Genomic DNA, 19,701 nt, shown 5'->3' with positions numbered 1-19,701 from the left:
AAAAGTGAATCCACACCACGAGGTCCCTTGCCCTACCCGGCGCGAATTGTGCGTGTTCCTTCAAGGGCCTGTGAATGTGGACTGAAAGGAGATGATTGTGAAAAACATAAATTCTAAAATGTTGCTGAACTTAAATACAAACAAAACAATTTCTGGGCGAAAGTAAATTTGAGAACACACCGATAGTTTTCGCCACGCGATAAACTCCTGGGTGTTGAGCCGCGTGGCATCTTGTCGCATTCGAGGCACGGCCACACTGGCAGCGAGACATTTGTGGAGTGTTCGTGTGTCATCCGCGTTGCGTTAATTATTTTCTTAATTCAAACGAAACTCTTTCGAAGTGGGCGTGATCTGACGGAGTCATAGACCCTCTCATTAAATTACTTAAATTCATAACCGATTAAATACTAAGCGGAAAGTGGAGGAGGAAACCATCAAGACCGCGGACGCGTTGCCATAAATTATCAGTTTTTCTCAGTGGTTTTTCCAGCGGAAAAGTGCATTTAACTGAGCATTTCTCGGAAATCGTACATAAATGTGTTTATAAATCGGTTCCACGGAAGTTTAAATCACCAGCCTCCAAGATGAGGCCGCCCAGGAGTAATACGAAAACGGCATTTTCTTCGCTTCAGTTTGGATTACTGTGCCTCCTATTGCTGGCCAATAATGGCATTAAATCGGTGCAAGCAGGTAAAAACAGTGTTTTCAATTGAATAACCCAAGAATTCAGAAGGGTTCCTTGGTTTTTTGTTAGAAATATGTGACATAAAACGTTGATTGTTTGTAAGCCAACTTTTTTTTTGGGCGTGTTCCCCAAAGCTGAAGACTCGCTCTTTCGTTTTCTTTTGCCCCGTTCTTCGCTGTTTAACTCGCTCTTTTGGATCGCGAGAGAGCGGAGAAAGAGAGTAGCGGAGAGCGATCGAAACGTTGCTTACGAATGGCGGTGGCAAAACAAAGACGCCGATTAACAACGCCCGTTTTCTACTCGTTCTATTTGAATCAAAAGTTCAAATAGAAATATCTTGATTTCGTAATTTTTTTTTATTGGAGCTTCCCGGGGGAATAATTTGCCGGCTGCATCCCTGCTTCTTCCTTTTTTATTTTCCGGCTTTTTCATTGCGCATGCGGCGGAAAAAGCATCTGCTGTTTGATGATGCTGGCCCGAAACACGTGATTCTATCATTATCCTTCCATATGTCAACAGAACCGAGTTATTTTCCCCCGCAATTTTCCACATATCTTGAAAAATAAACAATCCACTGATCGTATGCAAACATTTTTATGACTAAAAATAAACAATGCCACGCAATTAGTTTGCCACTTTCACGCCTTGAAGCGTCGAAAGCAGACAACCGACATATATCCTCAGTCTTTGGTCGATTTCCATAATTTATTTCAGCTCTTATTGCCCCGAAAATAGCATCATTCGCACTTCAAGTTTCTTCGAGATCGGCGGAAATGGCCTTTCCAGACCTCGTCATATTTGTTTCATTGAGAACATTAGCCAGATTTCTGTACTTTTTAATCACCAGTAGAGTTGGCCATTAAGTATCGAAAAAGTAGTTCAAACTAGCTGCTCCCCAAAGTTCCCATATATATTATTTACCAAGAAATTGTCGTGCGTGTTTCGCTCCGTTTCCTTTCGGGCTTATCAGGTTGATTTTTTCCACTCCACCCAAGGCTCAAAGTCAGCTTAAAGTGCTCACGAACTCCGCGATGACCTCGCAAGGGTTGTTTTTACTTAACCCCCACCAGAAATCCCAGTGTGTTTGCCTAGGAGCTCCTGCTGCACCCATTATAAAACACATTTCTTGGGGGTTGCAACAGACAGGGGCAATTGTCTGGATTTCCGACACGACCTGCTTTCCCCACAACCATCCGCACATTCTTGTCACGGATCCTGGGGGCCAAAAGACTCTCGTCAACAGCAATATTATGGTGCAAATATGAGACAAGAATCTGCACTTTAGAGCACAGTAGAACCTCAGTAGTGTAGGAAATTAAGAGATTAAATCTGGAACTAGCCAATTTGTACTTATTAGCTGAATTTAAAGGAATTTCATTTAAAGAATCAATTGTTTCGAAACTATTTATATGATATTTATTCATTACAAGCAATTTGTATTCATCTCATGAATAAAAAAATTTTCCTAGATTTCTACGAATTGAGGATTTCCAGCTATATGCCAGATATTTACCCTTCAGTCAGGGGACTTGGCTTGTTTACTTTTTTCTTATTGATGTGGCTTTATTTATGGCCCCATAAAAAGAGGCCACTGGAATGATTATGGCCCGAGTGAAGTACTTAAAATTATTGGCCGCCTTCCAAGCAGATTCTTCATATCTCAATTTTAATTACGCCCGTGACAGTTTGCGTTCACTTTTCCCCTGAACAATGTACAATTGAATATGGGTCATGGATTTCTGGATATTTATAGATCGATATGGTTTTTTTTTCAGACGCATTTACGGACTATTTCTCCGACTATGAGTGCAATCAGCCGCTTTTGGAAAGAGCCGTCCTCACGGCAACATCATCACTAACAGAACGAGGACCCGAAAAAGCCCGATTAAACGGTGAGTAATATTCATTGATTTTTATATGATTTTTGCTTTGTGTTAGTTGAGTTGCCTTTCAGTTAATTAGCAATTATGATTTTAAAATGCAGCCCAAACCCTTTAAAATGCGTTTTTATTTAAATTGACTTTAAATAAATAGAACTATTAGCTAAGTACAGACCCCCAACCTTTCGAATTAAGAATTTTTACTTTTATTGAGTTTGTAGAAAGTTTATTATATAGTTTTATAAAAATATTTTTTAAAACTCCAAATTACCCCATAATCGAAACTGTAAACGGGAACACAGCTGAATTTTGTAGCGCAGTATTTTTGCGGTATATTTATAAGGCGTAATCGCTGTGGGATTTTTACCCTTACCACTTTCGGCCATATTGCCGAGATACAATAGCGAATTAGCGAAAACATTGCCGATCGAAAACGCCCCAAAAACAATGAGTGTAAAAGCAATTAGATAGTTTAAGACGGCATCAAAATGAGCAAACACATCTGCACCCGCTGGGCCTTTGACCTGGGCAGCTGGAGGCCCACACTTCCTCAACTGACTCAGGCGGTGGCCTCCGTTCAACCGGAGGAACGCGTTCGCCTCATGAAGTTCCACTTCATCGACGACTTTCTGTCCTCGCTAATTGGCCGCCTATTGATGCGGAAATATGTGAGCACATGCAGTGGATTGCCGGCGCACCAAGTGAAGTTCGCCCGGGATGTGCGGGGAAAACCCTATTGGATGAGGGAGGATTACGAGGGGCCACCTCTCAGCTTCAATGTCTCTCACCAGGGAAGCTTGGTTCTCCTGGCGGGGATTACGGGCGAGGAAAGCGATCCGGACTTTGGAATCGGCACAGATGTCATGAAGATCGAGTACAGCGGCGGCAAGTCCCTGTCGGAATTCTTTCGCCTGATGAAGGGCAAGTTTTCGGCCCAGGAATGGAGCTACATTGGAAGACCCCAGCAGGATGAGAGGGAGCAAATTAAGGCCTTCATGCGTCACTGGTGCCTCAAGGAGGCCTACGTCAAGGAGCTGGGCGTTGGCATCACGGTGGATCTGGAGAAGATCAGCTTTTCCGTGGACACCACTAGTTGCCTGGACTCTAAGGTTTCCCCCCTGATCGGAACCAGTCTGCGTTGCCATGGAGAAGCCATGGAGAACTGGCATTTCGAGGAGCATTTACTGCAGGAGGAGGATTACTGCGCAGCCATAGCATTCCGGAATTGCTTGCCAATGGTTCATGGAAGGTTCCAGTTCCTTAGGGTGGAGGATATCCTATTACCAAGTCCGGAATCACAGCTGGAGGAAGTTATCAGCTACTGTGAAAAGGCTCTTCTTAAGCCCTACAAACGATCATAAAATATATAATAAATTGTATGATAGCCTTGCCTCTAAAAGGATCTAATTGAATCATAGAAAAGTAGATTTGTTATCTCTAGAATAAACATGCATTTATATTTTTTCAATAGTTGTGTTCCCAATTCTGAATAATTTGTAATCCTTGTGTTGTCATGTAACCGCGCAACCCCCCCCAAAAAAACCTCGTTTGTTTGCCTGGCACTGGATAAACAAACTCCACGAAACGAAGCCGGAAATATGCTTAAAAGGCCATAAACCGAAATTTAGGAACCCGTAATGGGACTCAGACAGGACCCAGACATTTATGCGCAAGGGTAGCTCGGCATGGCTCGTTTATTTGAATTATTTTTGGCATTCCCGAAAGTTTTATCGATGGGAACCCGATGGCTGGCTGGCTGATATGCACGTTGCCAACGCGGGACAAAGGAAACTTTAATGCGGAACAAGAAAAAATATTGGGGAATGGGTTTGGCCAAGCGAAATCCCTGCAGTCGGGACTTTCTCACACTATTTTGTCACACCTGCTTGCAATTTGGCGCGCTCTGCAATTAAAACAAAGGCGAACGGTCGCGATTGTTAATGCCCAGCCATTGAAGAGCTCTCCCATTTTGTGTTGACACCAACTGAACCCTCGGGATTACGCGATCCTTTTTAAATTTTCGGCAGGGGTTGAACACCGCGATCTGAAGGACCTCGACCACTTGCAGCTGTCAATCGGAATCGCCCCTAAATTATGGTTTATTAATTGAAAACACCCCCGGAGATTTAGATTTTGGGCAATTTTAAACTCACAGTTTTGGGCAATTATATTTATAGGATAGACCTCCCTTTAAGTTGATTTTATGTTGCCTTTGTTTTGGTTTAAATTGTATCATTTTTATTTTATTGCCCATCATCCCATGACCATTTGCGAACCCAGCTGGCACCTCGTGGTCCGCGAAGAACTCGGACTTCGACCAGCGTCTGATTATTGACCTGGGCGTGGTGCGAAACGTGACGCACATCGCCCTGCAAGGACGACCCCATAGCAATGAGTACGTCACCGAATACACCATTAGCTATGGCATAACCGATCTAGAGTTTGCCGACTATAAAGAGCCGGGCGGCAATGTCAAGGTAAACAATCGAACTCGAATGAAATTGCGAATGTGTCTCTAATCCAATGGTGGTGGTTTAATGCACGGAAAAAAATATAATAGATTTAATTTGTTTCTTTTTTAAATATTAAATCATTTCATATTGATAAAAATATACTGTGGTTATATAGAAATTTCTGGTAAAGGGATATTGTTCATAAAAAAAAATTGTATACATTTAAAAAGATACGAAAAAAATAATTTCAAAATAATTAGTAAATGAAAAATATAAACGTTTTTTTCTCCGTGTAAAAACCAATTTGGTGGCTGGGAAATCATTTAATCTTCGTAATCCGATTATCATTGCACCAATCCATTAAAACTATGCTTGCTTTTGTGCTTGGTTTTTTGTTTATGATTTAATCCGTCCCGCATGCAACTGCCTATATGTTTTATTGTCCATTAGTTCTGTAGTTCACTTCCTTTACAAAACACCCATATACTTCTCTACACTCTGACACACTGCGACTAACTAGATTGGTAAATGCACCTTGTGCAGGTAACGCTGCTTGGACACCGGTCGAGAATACCTATAACCACTTTCTAACACTCGATTTGGGGGATCCGCGCATGGTGCGCAAGATCGCCACCATGGGACGCATGCACACGGATGAGTTCGTGACGGAGTACATTGTCCAGTACTCGGACGACGGCGAGTTCTGGCGCTCATACGTGAATCCCACGAGCGAGCCGCAGGTACTGTGACTAACCCTAGGCTAAGACTAAGAAAAAATCACTATTTATGGCGAAGGTTTAATGCTTTTGGTTATAGCTTTGCACTGATAACTTTTATTATTATGCTTGTATCTAAACATATCTTTGTTATCCATCACAGATGTTCAAGGGCAACTCCGATGGCAACTCAATTCACTACAACGTCTTCGAAGTGCCCATTATCGCCCAGTGGGTGAGGATTAATCCCACCAGGTGGCACGATCGTATTTCTATGCGTGTGGAGCTCTACGGCTGCGATTACAGTGAGTAAAGGTTTTCTAATTGCATAAATAGATTTCTAAAATAAAAAAATATTCCTTACAGTCTCTGAGAACCTGTACTTCAATGGTACTGGCTTGGTGCGCTACGATTTGAGACGGGAGCCCATCTCCTCCTTGAAAGAGTCCATTCGCTTCCGCTTCAAGACGGCCTTTGCCAACGGAGTGATGATGTATTCGCGCGGCACCCAGGGCGATTACTATGCCCTGCAGCTGAAGGACAACAAGATGATACTGAATCTGGATCTGGGATCCAAGGTGATGACCTCCTTGTCGGTGGGCAGTCTGCTGGACGACAATGTGTGGCACGATGTGGTGATCTCGCGGAACCAGCGGGACATTATCTTCTCAGTGGATCGCGTTATCGTAAGGGGACGCATCCAGGGTGAGTTCAGTCGGCTGAATCTCAATCGGGAGCTGTACCTCGGCGGTGTGCCCAATGTCCAGGAGGGCTTGATTGTCCAGCAGAATTTCTCCGGCTGCATGGAAAACATCTACTTCAATTCCACCAACTTTATTCGGGTGATGAAGGACAGCACCGAGATCGGAGAGGGATATCTTTTCACCAGGGTGAACACCATCTACGCGTGTCCTTCGCCTCCAATCTATCCGGTGACCTTCACCACCCGCTCATCGTATGTCCGCTTGAAGGGCTATGAAAACTCTCAGCGCCTGAATGTATCTTTCTACTTCCGTACTTACGAGGAAACTGGAAATATGCTGCACCACGACTTTTACTCCGGTGGCTACCTGAAGGTCTTTCTGGAGTTTGGAAAAGTGAAGATTGATCTGAAGGTCAAGGATAAAGCGCGTATCATTTTGGACAACTACGACGAACAGTTCAATGATGGCAAATGGCATTCGTTTGTGATCTCCATCGAAAAGAATCGTTTGATACTGAACATTGACCAGCGACCGATGACCACAACGAAGAGTCTGCAGATTGCCACCGGAGCTCAGTATTACATAGCTGGTGGAAAGGATAAGAACGGTTTCGTCGGCTGCATGCGGTTGATTTCGGTGGACGGCAACTACAAGTTACCCCAGGATTGGGTGAAGGGCGAGGAGGTTTGCTGCGGTGATGATGTCGTCGTGGATGCCTGCCAGATGATCGATCGCTGCAATCCGAATCCCTGCCAGCACAAGGGTCTTTGCCACCAGAACTCCCGGGAGTTCTTCTGTGACTGCGCGCACACTGGCTATGCCGGAGCTGTTTGTCATACTTGTGAGTTTGCCATTACTTAGTTACTTAATAATATTTTTACTTATTATTTAAATTTTGTGTTTAGCCAACAACCCGCTTTCCTGCCTGGCTCTCAAGAATGTCCAGCATGTGCAGCAGCGTGTCAATCTGAACCTTGACGTGGATGGCAGTGGTCCGCTGGAACCTTTCCCAGTCACCTGCGAATTTTACTGTGAGTATTTATTAGAGCCCTGCGTGAATTATTCAATTTTTATTTTATCATATGCGATGAAATTTCTGATTTGTTTAATTCAATTCTATGTGAAATAAATATAATGTTTTTCTAATTCATTTCGAATTGAATGAATAAATGAATAATTTTTAAAATTTTTTTGAATTTGCCAGATTTTTTTTAGTGGTTTCTTAATCAGATTTAATCACAAAATTATGGCCCTTTCTTCTCCAAAAGAAATTGTCGTTTGAATTTTTTCGGAATTCATGCCACTCATTCATTCAATTCTATTTAACTCATAATTCGATATAAAACAAAAAATTCAAAAAAATGTACTGAATCCATTCATGCAGGGCTCAAGTATTTATTAAACTTTTCCAAATAAAAGTTTGGTTTTTTTCTTTTTAAATGTAACTTTTTGATCAGATTAATATGACAAACTGTTGAGCTAGACAAATAAATCATCAATCAAATTCTATTATCTTCAACAACATGTAGTAACAGCCACTTTTGTTTTACGGTTTAAAATATATTGTGTAATTTCATAAATGCATGACATTGATTGATGAGTTTGATTTATTTTTTCCGCAGCGGATGGACGTGTGATTACCACCCTTAGCCACAGTCAAGAGCACACCACAACTGTTGATGGCTTCCAGGAGCCGGGCTCCTTTGAACAGTCCATCATGTACGATGCCAATCAGCTGCAAATCGAAGCTCTGCTCAATCGTTCCCACAGCTGCTGGCAGCGCCTAAGCTACTCCTGCCGCTCCTCCCGACTCTTCAATTCGCCATGTGAGTTGCGATGTGTTTTGTTAGCTGAAATCAGTTTTATAATTCAATTTATCAACCAGCTGAGACAGGAAACTTCCGTCCTTTCTCCTGGTGGATCTCTCGGCACAACCAACCCATGGACTATTGGGCCGGAGCTCTGCCAGGATCTCGCAAGTGCGAGTGTGGCATTCTGAGCAAGTGCCATGATCCCACCAAGTGGTGTAACTGTGACTCGAACAGCCTGGAATGGATGGAGGATGGTGGCGATATCCGGGAGAAGGAGTACCTTCCCGTGCGAGCTGTAAAGTTTGGTGATACTGGCACTCCGTTGGACGAGAAAATGGGTCGTTATACTCTGGGACCGCTGCGCTGCGAGGGCGATGATTTATTCAGCAACGTGGTCACCTTCCGCATTGCCGATGCCTCGATTAACCTGCCGCCCTTCGATATGGGCCACTCGGGGGATATTTATCTGGAATTCCGCACTACACAAGAGAACTCGGTGCTCTTCCATGCAACTGGACCTACGGATTACATCAAGCTAAGTCTGAATGGCGGCAATAAGCTGCAGTTCCAGTATCAAGCCGGCAGCGGGCCGTTGGGCGTTAATGTGGGCACCAGCTATCACCTGAACGACAACAATTGGCACACGGTGAGTGTGGAGCGCAACAGGAAGGAGGCTCGCCTGGTGGTGGATGGCTCCATCAAGGCTGAGGTCCGTGAGCCCCCAGGTCCAGTGCGTGCCCTGCACTTGACCTCGGATCTGGTGATTGGCGCCACCACTGAGTACCGCGATGGCTATGTGGGCTGCATTCGTGCTTTGTTGCTTAACGGAAAGATGGTTGACCTGAAGGATTACTCGAAGCGTGGATTATATGGCATCAGCACTGGTTGCGTGGGTCGCTGCGAGTCGAGTCCTTGCTTGAACAATGGCACTTGCATCGAGCGATACGATGGCTACAGCTGCGATTGCCGTTGGAGTGCATTCAAAGGACCCATTTGTGCAGATGGTGGGTTAATGGAATTATCCTTGATTGTATCTTATTTAATTTGCATTCACTTATTGCAGAGATTGGTGTCAACTTGCGCTCCAGCTCGATTATTCGCTACGAGTTCGAGGGCTCCTTCCGCTCCACAATTGCCGAGAACATTCGCGTCGGCTTTACAACCACCATTCCAAAGGGTTTTCTGCTTGGCTTCTCCTCGAATTTAACTGGCGAATATCTGACCATTCAGATATCGAATTCTGGTAAATTGATTTAATTAATTTACTTATAATTAGTTTATAAATTTAACCCTTTTTCTAGGACACTTGCGTTGCGTATTTGATTTTGGCTTCGAGAGACAGGAGATCATATTCCCCAAAAAACATTTTGGCCTGGGTCAGTACCACGACATGCACTTTATGCGCAAAAATAGTGGATCCACAGTGGTCTTGAAGGTGGACAACTATGAGCCAGTGGAGTATAACTTCGATATCAAAGCCTCAGCGGATGCTCAGTTCAACAATATTCAGTATATGTACATTGGTAAAAATGAATCTATGACGGATGGTTTCGTGGGTTGTGTGTCGCGAGTTCAGTTCGATGATATCTATCCCCTGAAGCTGATGTTCCAGCAGAATCCACCCAAGAATGTGAAGTCTTTGGGCAGTAAGTATTAAAGGTTAACAAAAGATGAGCGAAAATATTAACCAATCCTTTTTGGTATAGCCCAATTGACAGAAGACTTCTGCGGCGTTGAACCGGTGACGCATCCACCTATTGAAATTGAGACTAGGCCACCACCTTTAGTGGACGAGGAGAAGTTGCGCAAGGCATATAACGAAGTGGACTCTGTGCTGCTGGCATGTAAGTGAAAATATTCTGCTACAGTTAAAAAACGAATTAACAATAAATGTATGAATTTTAGGTCTGCTAGTGATTCTCTTCCTGCTGCTGATCCTTATGTTCTTCCTCATCGGTCGCTACTTGCACCGGCACAAAGGCGACTATTTGACGCACGAGGATCAAGGTGCCGATGGCGCCGACGATCCTGATGACGCTGTCCTGCACTCAACCACTGGCCATCAAGTCAGGAAGCGAACGGAGATCTTTATCTAAACCTGTCGCAAGAATATGCACACAAATCGTTTTAAAATCGCCTTAGACACGCAACCGCGACGATTCAGACTCACCAAAAAAAAACAAAAAAGATGAAAACATAATGAAAATCAAACCAACACGGAGAAGGCCCACAACGTATTACAGACAGAAAATGTTTCAACTTTTCCATGCACTGCCATTTGTTTTGCGCAAGTGATTGCTTAGTTTTGATTTTAAATTGGCTGGCTGAATTTTTAAATGTTTTCTTTTAATTTTCTTTGGTTCTGTCTGACGGCATTTCACCTTATTTTACTATTGACATCGCTCAATAGTCACCGAATACCGTCCATTTTTAGTTAATTTTATGAACACTTTGTTTGCGAAATTAAGTTAAAAACTTATTTTAGGCTGCCACCCGAGCAGCTGAACGAAAGCCGCCAATTATTTGTATTTTTATCGCGCGAGTATGTAAGAACGAACATTCCATTATTATTAATATGTTTTCTCGCTATACGTTTAATTTAAAATGTCTTCTAATTTACACACAAAAGAATATAAAATCATTTTGTGGCTAAACAAAATCGGCTACTTTAGTAAAACACAAAACATTAAAAGCAAATTGTATTTTTGGAAAATACATTTTGAACGTCTTGACTTGAAATTTGCAAATATACATTAGCGTGTGTATATAGATATATATAGCAATATAAAAATATATATATAATTACGAAAAAGAGACAATGAAAAAATTAAAATTTTTATCTTTCAATAAAAGAGAACTACGAATAATTGAACAGGTTGTGTTGAACTCACCGTTTCGGAACTCTAAGGAAACTACTGGATATTCAGTCTCTTAACGTTTATTCAATATAATTTTGTATACTAAAATATATATATGTGTATAAGTATAGGCTATTCCAAATATTAATATCTGCATGTTTTTGATTTCCTTCATGTAAAGTTAATCGTAACAATATAGTATAACGCTAATTTTGATTACTACGGTTTTGGTTTTTTGTTGTTATATTCTGTTTTTTTTGTGGTTTCACTACTAGATGTACTGGAATATTTTGGTTTGCCATGATGAACATGTATAATATTGTTATTATCTAACAACAGTCTAAGTCACATGTAACTTGTTAAGGTAATATAACACTGGGTGGGTCTCCACACACTTCCACAATCCATACTCAATATTAAGTATTCGCATCGTTGTTCCATAAATAATCTACACATGTCTGTGATAACTGTTTGTCGTTGTATCTATATATTAGGGGCTATACCCTTCTACACGTATGATTCTGGGACGCCCAGGACTGGATTTCACTACATTGTACCTAAGTTCAACTATGGGTGTATGATAATGCACTTAACATCGGTCAACGGTTCTAAATGGAAGATTAGAGTTTGTTGTATTGATTATGTACCATGGTTAGTTGATAATTACGCTTATCGATATGCTCGTCGTCAACGCACTTCGGCTCAACGGAAAAAACTATCACAAACGGTAAACGAAAATACAAAATGTCTACAGGAATACAGGATATTCCGCACTTACTGCCCCGTAAGTGCCGCTATTGTCCACCCACAATCCATCCGATCAGTACCAAAAGCAATCACCTTTTCTAGTTGTGCACATTTCCGCTGGCCAGCATCCGGTAGCGATTCAGCAGCTGCACCGCTGCATCCTGCATGGGCACGACCTTTCCGTGTCGCTCCTCATAGGCGTCCAGCATGATCCGCTCTCACAAAACCGTACAAATGACAAAGAGCAGCGACACCAGGCACAGCATCATCACAATATCCCGATGGAGTTTCCGATCTCGGTGAAAAGGTCGTGTGGTGTAACTCTCGCGTCGGGTCTGCCGGAGGAGCCAAACGGGAACGAAGAGCTGGAGCAGATCGGGCACCATGAACCCGATATCCCGGACTATCTGGTGGGCGTATCCCTCGCCGCGCACCACATTCATGAAGAACTGGTCGAAGCTGCTGGCCAAAATGTGCAGCAGGGCGATGCCAACGATGCAAAAGACCTTCTTCGGCGTGACCACGTTGGTGGTGTTGGCCAAATGCATCACCAGCACCGTTGAGAACAACTCGGTTACCTGTAGGAAATAGTTAGAAATATGTTTATAAAATAGAAAGACAATGGAATTCAAGTTTGCCAAAAATGTACAATATTTCTTTATGACTAACTTTCTAAAAAACTAATGAATCAACGGGTACTCTTTTACCATCCTAAAATCCTAAAATACCAAAAAAACATCTGTGCATCGAAGAAAAATATTATAAAATATATAAATTTATTTATAAAATACTTTAATAAATTGTTAATGTTTTTTAAAAATTTTAACAGAATAGTATTTGAAATTGAAAATATTCCATAACTTGTTAGTTAAGTATTTATTTTTTATTCAAGACCGAAACTTCAATTTACTGGAAAATAAAAACAATTTAATTTCAGCTGACCGTAGGCATACTTGTTGTATACAATTTTAGCTCTTGGCGCTTTTAATTTTGCACTTTTGGGTCAGCCCACCACTGGGTATTTGCCACGAGAATGGCGATTTGCTCATTAGCAGGGCTAAACTTTTGAGTTTAAACTTTCGGTTGGATGGATGGATTTGCTCTCGAAACTTATTACTCTGCCATACTTCTATTTCCATGAATATGGCTATCTACGGGGCAAGTGCGAAAAGTGTTCGAATTGGAGCGCATATTGTGCAAGTTTTGAGCGCACTCGCGCAGGACGAACTTTGCCAATAAATTATGGATGGCCGGTAACCGGCTTAGGACTCATACATATGGCCGCACGTAGTTGCAATATTTGACATTGACTTGTAAGTTGCAATTTGAACTATGTATACACGGAGAAAAATTAAACCAATATCGATATAAACCAAAAACTCATTGATATTGAAAATAACTTAAGTCGTAGTATAAAAAAATGTAGAAAATGTTGTTTTAATTTTAAAAAAACAAATAGAGCACATATGCTAAATATATATTGATATGTAATCTTTGTTGTTTATATTATTATCACTATTATTATAATATGTTAATTAAGAAAAGTATTTGAAATATATTTAAATAAATACATTTTAATGATGATATTTATAGGATAATTTATAGTATATTATTTGATGACTATTGACAGTTTCAATAATCTCACATATTAGTCAATTTTAAAGTATTATTAATTTAATTTTTTAAAATGTTCTTGCCCTCTATTTTAGTTAATTGAGTTTTCATTAATTTAGTTTTTTTTTGTTTCCAGTGTACTAGTTTACCACTCACCGTGAAGAAGAGCTGGTGATTCCACTGATTGTAGTAGTCGTCGTTGTAGTAGTTGATATACGCCCACCAGGCGTAGTAGTGCGAGAATATCGAGAGCAGGAAGAGCAGGAGCATCGAGTACCGCACGCGCTGCTGCAGGATCAGGGCGATTAGCCTCTTGATGCACTCGTACAGGGCAATCACGGCGAAGACGGTCAGTATCCACATCTTGAAGCTGTTGGGCGTGGCATTGAAGTACATGTGCTTGTAGGCGGCCACGCCCGACTCGTAGGGTCCCTTGAACACGGTGTCCCAGCAGGAGCAGGTGCAGAAGTGCCTGTCCACGTACCGGGCGTAGTTCTCCCAGAAATACCACAGGATGACGATGTGTGCCGGCGGGATGAGGGCCGGAGCCAGCGATCCGCAGGCGGTGGGCAGCCAGGTGATGTCAAACATTTTCTATAATACCGATTTGGCTAACTGGCTAATGTTATATCCTTTGCTGGCTCCGTGAACGACCTTCTTGCTCCACTCAAAGTTCACAGGTCATTACGTTCTATTATAGTGAAGAATTGAAAGTTGCCAAGCAAGCTTTTATTTATTAATTAATTAAAAGCGAGAAAAATGCCAAATAATTGGTTGGTAAATTAAAATGTGCGTATCTAAGCAATTAATTAAATGGAATTTAATATAAGGCATTATATACGGTTAGGGGGCACTTTCATATATCGATATGTATTTTTACCTTTAGTTACTTAAATTCTTTGAATAGACCTACAATGTCCGGAAGGTGTCATTAAATTACCTTCCAAACCCTCTTTGTGTAATTTATTCCTCAATTAGATGTAGTTATTAATCAAGAATATTATTCGTAAGGTTCCATATAAGGAAAAATAAATTGACTGGGGTTTTCCATTGCATTGAACAATGAACATTTTGCCAGTAATGTATTCACCATTGACATACATGTGATTTCGGTACAAATTAATCAAATTGTCCCAAGTCATATATTATAATGAAGTCAACTTAAATTGCATTGATTTATACTTCTGTACACATTTAAATTATGCAAATTGAAACAATTATAAATTATATTTACTCAACTTGACAATTATCACTTGCGCGTAATGAACTTTGCTAAAAAAAGCAATGAATATAACGGGATAAATATTTCGCAGAACAAAATATTAAACAAACATTAAATTAAAGTTTTCAACGAAAAGTTTTGCCCGAAATTTATTATCACTGAAAAATTACCCAATCGATGAGATGTTTGTGTTTATATGTAAATATTTCAGTATTTTGCTTTCGGCCAATGTTTTATTTCTGTTTTGCATAGTTATGAAAATAAACAAAAAGGGGCGCCCAGCCAATTCATTCTGCGATGCATCGGTGTGCTTTTTAAATTATCCCAGAGAAGGCCTGTCGGTTGACGCATCGTGGACTCACATTCAAATTTGCATACAACTGCGAATGGGATAGCGAATGCAACTGCAGCCGAGTGACCGACTGAATGTCATCCTCGGGTACTTGTGCCCAAAAATGATGCAATTATACATTCATGTGCTGCAGGGGCAGAGGCTGGGAAAAAGGGGCAAAAGGATGGGTCTACGCACGGTGAATGGCATTCCAAGAGAAGCTACGGCTGCCAAAAAATCAAAAAGCAAAGCGAGCGGTCATTAAAGCGGACACGAAGAGCCAGCCCCTCAATGGGAATCTGAATGGGAATGGGAACGGGAATGGGATGGTATAGCCATGCTGCTGGGAAAACCAGCAACTGCAATCGAGACTAAAATTTAAAATACAAAGATAGAGTAGTTTTCATATACGAAGAAATAACGCACATTTAAATAAATGAATAAATTTTACAAGAGCGGAACTTGGTCAAATGTGTAGCTATAGCAAAGGAACAAATATATGAGATCCTTTAAGGGAGCGTTCCAAAATATGTTATCCTTTTCAATCAGACAAAATTGAAAAAAAACCTTAAAAAGCTTTATATTTTTAAAGATTTTTATGAAATTGTAGATATAAACTAAAATGTATAAGTAAAGATTTTAGTGTAGGGATATAACTTAGAAAATAACTAAGAGGAAAATAAAATGGGTCATATTAAACTTTGTATTTATTTTGTTTCTGACATTATATTTAATTAAATTTTTACTGAAAATAATATAGCCAAGCTGAAGGAAGGGCAAAAAAAAGTAAAAGTAGACTTCGAGTACTGTGCGCGGCTGCTCCTCAACTTAATTAATACATCGCCCTGCGATGCGCAGCTGCCAGTGAAAAAAGTATTTCGATTTGTTTTGATTGCCGCTGCTGTTTCGGCTCCCGACTTGCTTTTGTTGCACCACACCGCCCTATAAAAACCAGCCAAGCCAAGCCAAATGAAAAAGAACTACGCCAAATGGAAGCAAGCGTTTACAATTGACGTCACGGTGGAAATCAGGAGCATTGTATTGAAAACTTAGCTGGAGCACAAGAGTGGAATCAGTGCAGCATACAATATGAATTTCAAATTGGGAACGGAACGTTGTAAGTATCGTATAAACAATATCCGGAACTTTCGGCAGCTGGAAGAGAATTTATGCGGGTCTGCTAAATGTGTCAGAAAAATGAATAAATGTGTGTGAGGAAGACCCCTGATTTGTCAAAGGTATGAACTCATGCGGAAGGAGCCAGCCAACTTTCATTTCCTATTATATCAATTTGGGTCAGGAAGGGACAAGACGAAAAATTTAATGTATTCGGTGGCGAATAAAATCATGCTTCAACGTGCTTTAATTTGAGTAAAACTTTTTTTTTGTGAATTTGTTTTATCAGATGTTACAAATAAAAAAAACTTTTGGTTTTTATTTATGAACTTTCGGCCAATGGTTGTTATAAAATCAACTTTCTCTGATTTTTATCGATTTCGCAGGGAGAATAAATTACTTTTACGTTAACATATGTGTGCTTTATTATTTTCTAGCAAAGACCGCAATGAATAAATTTATTGGCGTTTGTAATATATTTTTTTAAGGAAAAACACAATCAACTGAAAGCCACGCGGCTTTATATAGTCAATGAACGGAAAGTACTCTTTTTCAGCTTTGGAATTACATTACAAGTCATTTATAAATTTTCTTTCTGACAGCGAACTTTGAGGGTTTTAAATCAAACACTTGCTATTCTGACTGAGCATTATCCCAGATAGTTGCCCCCTTTCAAATCGCGTGCACAATCCTCCCAAAGGCTGTGTGTAAACAACACCTCAGGCCATGGAAACAACAACCATTTCAACTGGAACTCGGTCTGAGTGACGGTAAAGCTGTCAACAGTCGTCGCGTCGTCACTTGAGCCGCATTGTTGTACAAGTATTTGTCGCACGGGCAACGCGTCGTATGAGTAATGTGGGTGAGTAAGCGAGGTGTTGGGTTGGGGGAGGAAAATGGGGTCGGGGAAATCCTCGTCGTCTATGCCGAGTAGAGTGGCGTTCTTTGCATGCTCATTTGTGTCCCTTTCAATTGTCATTCGGGCTGCTGTTGATGTTTTCGTTGTTGGCATTTTGCTGGAGTACGCCAGACACTTTGTCTGAAAGTCGTGTAAGAATAGAGTTTCGAGGATGGTATGGAAATGTGGCTCCCAAACTTGAGAATAAATTTCAGACACAGGCACACGACCCTAATAGCCGTTGCAATCGCAGGTGATAGGCGAACTAGTGATGAGCATGCAAGGAAGTCGAATGTTGTAAACACGCAACACTCGAACCCGAATTGCTGCTCGTATCTAGGTGGATACATAAACACATGGGCACATGAGCACAGACGAGCATTTTAATAGTGTTTACATGAAGAGAAAAATATTTCAGATCAATAAACTAGGGAATAGTTGGCATAGAAGTCATCGAACTAGACTAGATTTAAAACTATTGAAGTATATAAACATTGATAAAAAGTACAATTTAATGGAAATACAAAAATTCTAACTTATCAAAACAAATTTAATTTTCTGAAGAAGATCTTAAAATTATATTTGAATTTTACTATGGTGAATATAATATTACAAATATTTTAGTTTTTTATTATTATTATTAGAAAAGTTGAATAAGGCTCATAAAAATTAAATCTTTATAAAAAAATCGAACTTTTAAAAACAAAGTAATTTTAATATAAAACAAGAAAGGAAGCTAGCTTCGGCCAGCCGAAGCTTATATACCCTTGCAGATCATTCCTATTAATTAACAAATCGCAAAAATGTTCAATTTTCTAATATTTCTCATTAATTTTCCGATCGTTCCTATGGCAGCTATATGATATAGTCGTCCGATTTTGATCAAATTAAAATTGAAATTCGGAAATATTTAAAAAGAGTTATATCCTAGAGTAGAAGATAATACAATAAAAACCAAAGAAGCTAGAATTTATTTCCTATTACTTTTCCATTAATTTTCCGATCGTTCCTACGGCAGCTATATGATATAGTGTCCGATTTTTTAAATAATTAATTCGAAATTCAGAAATATTTAAAAAATAACATCCCCAAAAGTAGAAGGTAATATTTCAAAAAACACCGAAGCTAGAATTTTTTAAAGTTTTTTTCTTCCGATCCTTCCTATGGGAGCTATATGATATAGTTGTCCGATCCGGTCGGCTCCGACATATATACTACCTGCAATAGAAAGAAGACTTTTGCGAAAGTTTCGTCCCGATAGCTCAAAAACTGAGAGACTAGTTTGCGTAGAAACAGACTGACGGACAGACGGACAGACGGACAGACGGACAGACGGACAGACAGACAGACGGACAGACGGACAGACGGACGGACAGACGGACAGACGGACATGGCTAGATCGACTCGTCTTGTGATGCTGATCAAGAATATATATACTTTATGGGGTCGGAGACATCTCCTTCACTGCGTTGCAAACTTCTGACTGAAATCATAATACCCTCTGCAAGGGTATAAAAATTGTATATAACAAGACAATCTAATACAACAATGACTTTAATATTACTGCTATTATATGTTTTTATTTCATTACTATCAATCTTTCAAATCAATCTATTAAAAATTTACATTACTTATATTCATATTTAAACCATTTCGATTTGAATTAATATTTTTAAATTAAATTAATATTTTTATGCACTCTCTTTTGCTCAGTGTATGCCAGTCTGGGAGCGTGTATTACTCCAGACAGCCCTGTAAACGATGTGGGCGGCTGGGTTTGCACTGAGATAAATCGCCAGCAATAACATGGCCTGCCGGGCGTTTGTTTAGTCAATATTTATTTGGGCATCAGGCACACATACACACAATCACACGAGCACACATTCGGAACTAAACCGAATTAAATGGAATATCTCGAAGTGCAATTGCACACAGATGAATTACGATGGAAAAATAAGGGCACTTTCCTTCCGTGAAAAACCGTGGAAAATCGAAATGCAATTAGGCAAAGCGCTAAAATACTAAAATGGGTACATAAAAGCGAACCGAACCTAATGCGCGGCAGTTGGAAGTTCTTTGGGCTGGGTTCACCGGGATGCTGGCGAAGGGAAAACCTTTTTATTTCGCCGGCTTTTCCGTTTTCCACACTTCCTCAACGGGCAGTCCGAATTCTCCGGTATGTGTGTGTATGCGATAAGTACACTTTTGTTTAAACTAATCCAAAAAACACTTATTTGGTTTTCCTTTTTTTTTTTTGGAAAAATAGAGGAAACTTTGTTGAAACAACAACCGCGGGCGGGTCGTGAAAAACGCGACTGAAATTATTGTTATGCTGCGTGTGAAATTTTGCTCTTGTCTTGGCAGCCGGCGCCGGCGTCGTTGTCTGGCCCATGTTTCCTAACAACAAAATAGGGGGAAGGCTCTCAGCTGATGAGAGATGATAGCCCATATAAACATGGCGCGCACTGTAGCCGGCTCTCTCTCGTGCTCTCTCGCTCTCAGCTGCGCTCTCCGCTGGCCGAAGGGTGCGCTGAAAATAACGGGAAATGCATGCGGCTTCTTTCGCTGCACATTAAGTATACGCGGCGTGGCCGCTCATTGCATTATCAGCTGCCCGAAACGAAAGGTAATGGACTCACGTGGATCCTCCTCCTCCACTCATACAA

The 19,701-nt window shown here is 40.6% G+C and overlaps 3 protein-coding genes across 4 annotated transcripts; 2 read left to right on the top strand and 1 right to left on the bottom strand.

Moving 5' to 3' along the window:
• The first annotated feature begins 236 nt into the window (after positions 1 to 236).
• Positions 237 to 11,323, top strand: Nrx-IV (neurexin-4). Of its 2 annotated transcripts, none has more exons than XM_017141632.3 (12): positions 237 to 690; positions 2,461 to 2,577; positions 5,562 to 5,758; positions 5,898 to 6,039; positions 6,101 to 7,279; positions 7,344 to 7,469; positions 8,061 to 8,264; positions 8,324 to 9,253; positions 9,313 to 9,492; positions 9,551 to 9,895; positions 9,956 to 10,093; positions 10,155 to 11,323. In XM_017141632.3, the coding sequence occupies exons 1-12, from the start codon at positions 585 to 587 to the stop codon at positions 10,343 to 10,345; spliced, it is 3,855 nt and encodes a 1,284-aa protein (XP_016997121.1). In that variant the 5' UTR covers positions 237 to 584; the 3' UTR covers positions 10,346 to 11,323. The 2 variants fall into 2 exon arrangements, with proteins under 2 accessions (XP_016997121.1, XP_016997120.1); XM_017141631.3 differs by lacking the exon at positions 5,562 to 5,758 and adding an exon at positions 4,846 to 5,042.
• On the top strand, positions 2,912 to 4,033 carry LOC108057391 (L-aminoadipate-semialdehyde dehydrogenase-phosphopantetheinyl transferase). Its single transcript, XM_017141633.3, has one exon. It carries the CDS (start codon positions 3,054 to 3,056, stop codon positions 3,924 to 3,926), a length of 873 nt encoding a protein of 290 aa, XP_016997122.2. The 5' UTR covers positions 2,912 to 3,053; the 3' UTR covers positions 3,927 to 4,033.
• On the bottom strand, positions 11,172 to 19,225 carry LOC108057392 (uncharacterized). Its single transcript, XM_017141634.3, has 3 exons — positions 19,087 to 19,225; positions 13,625 to 14,159; positions 11,172 to 12,432 (listed from the first exon to the last, which is right to left on the bottom strand). Exons 2-3 carry the CDS (start codon positions 14,057 to 14,059, stop codon positions 12,073 to 12,075), a joined length of 795 nt encoding a protein of 264 aa, XP_016997123.1. The 5' UTR covers positions 14,060 to 14,159; positions 19,087 to 19,225; the 3' UTR covers positions 11,172 to 12,072.
• Positions 19,226 to 19,701: the final 476 nt, after the last annotated feature.

This window comes from Drosophila takahashii, chromosome 3L (assembly GCF_030179915.1).
Source record: "Drosophila takahashii strain IR98-3 E-12201 chromosome 3L, DtakHiC1v2, whole genome shotgun sequence".
Lineage (NCBI taxonomy): Eukaryota > Metazoa > Arthropoda > Insecta > Diptera > Drosophilidae > Drosophila > Drosophila takahashii.
The sequence above is the reverse complement of the archived record's forward strand: the minus strand, read 5'-3'. Positions and strand labels throughout refer to the sequence as shown.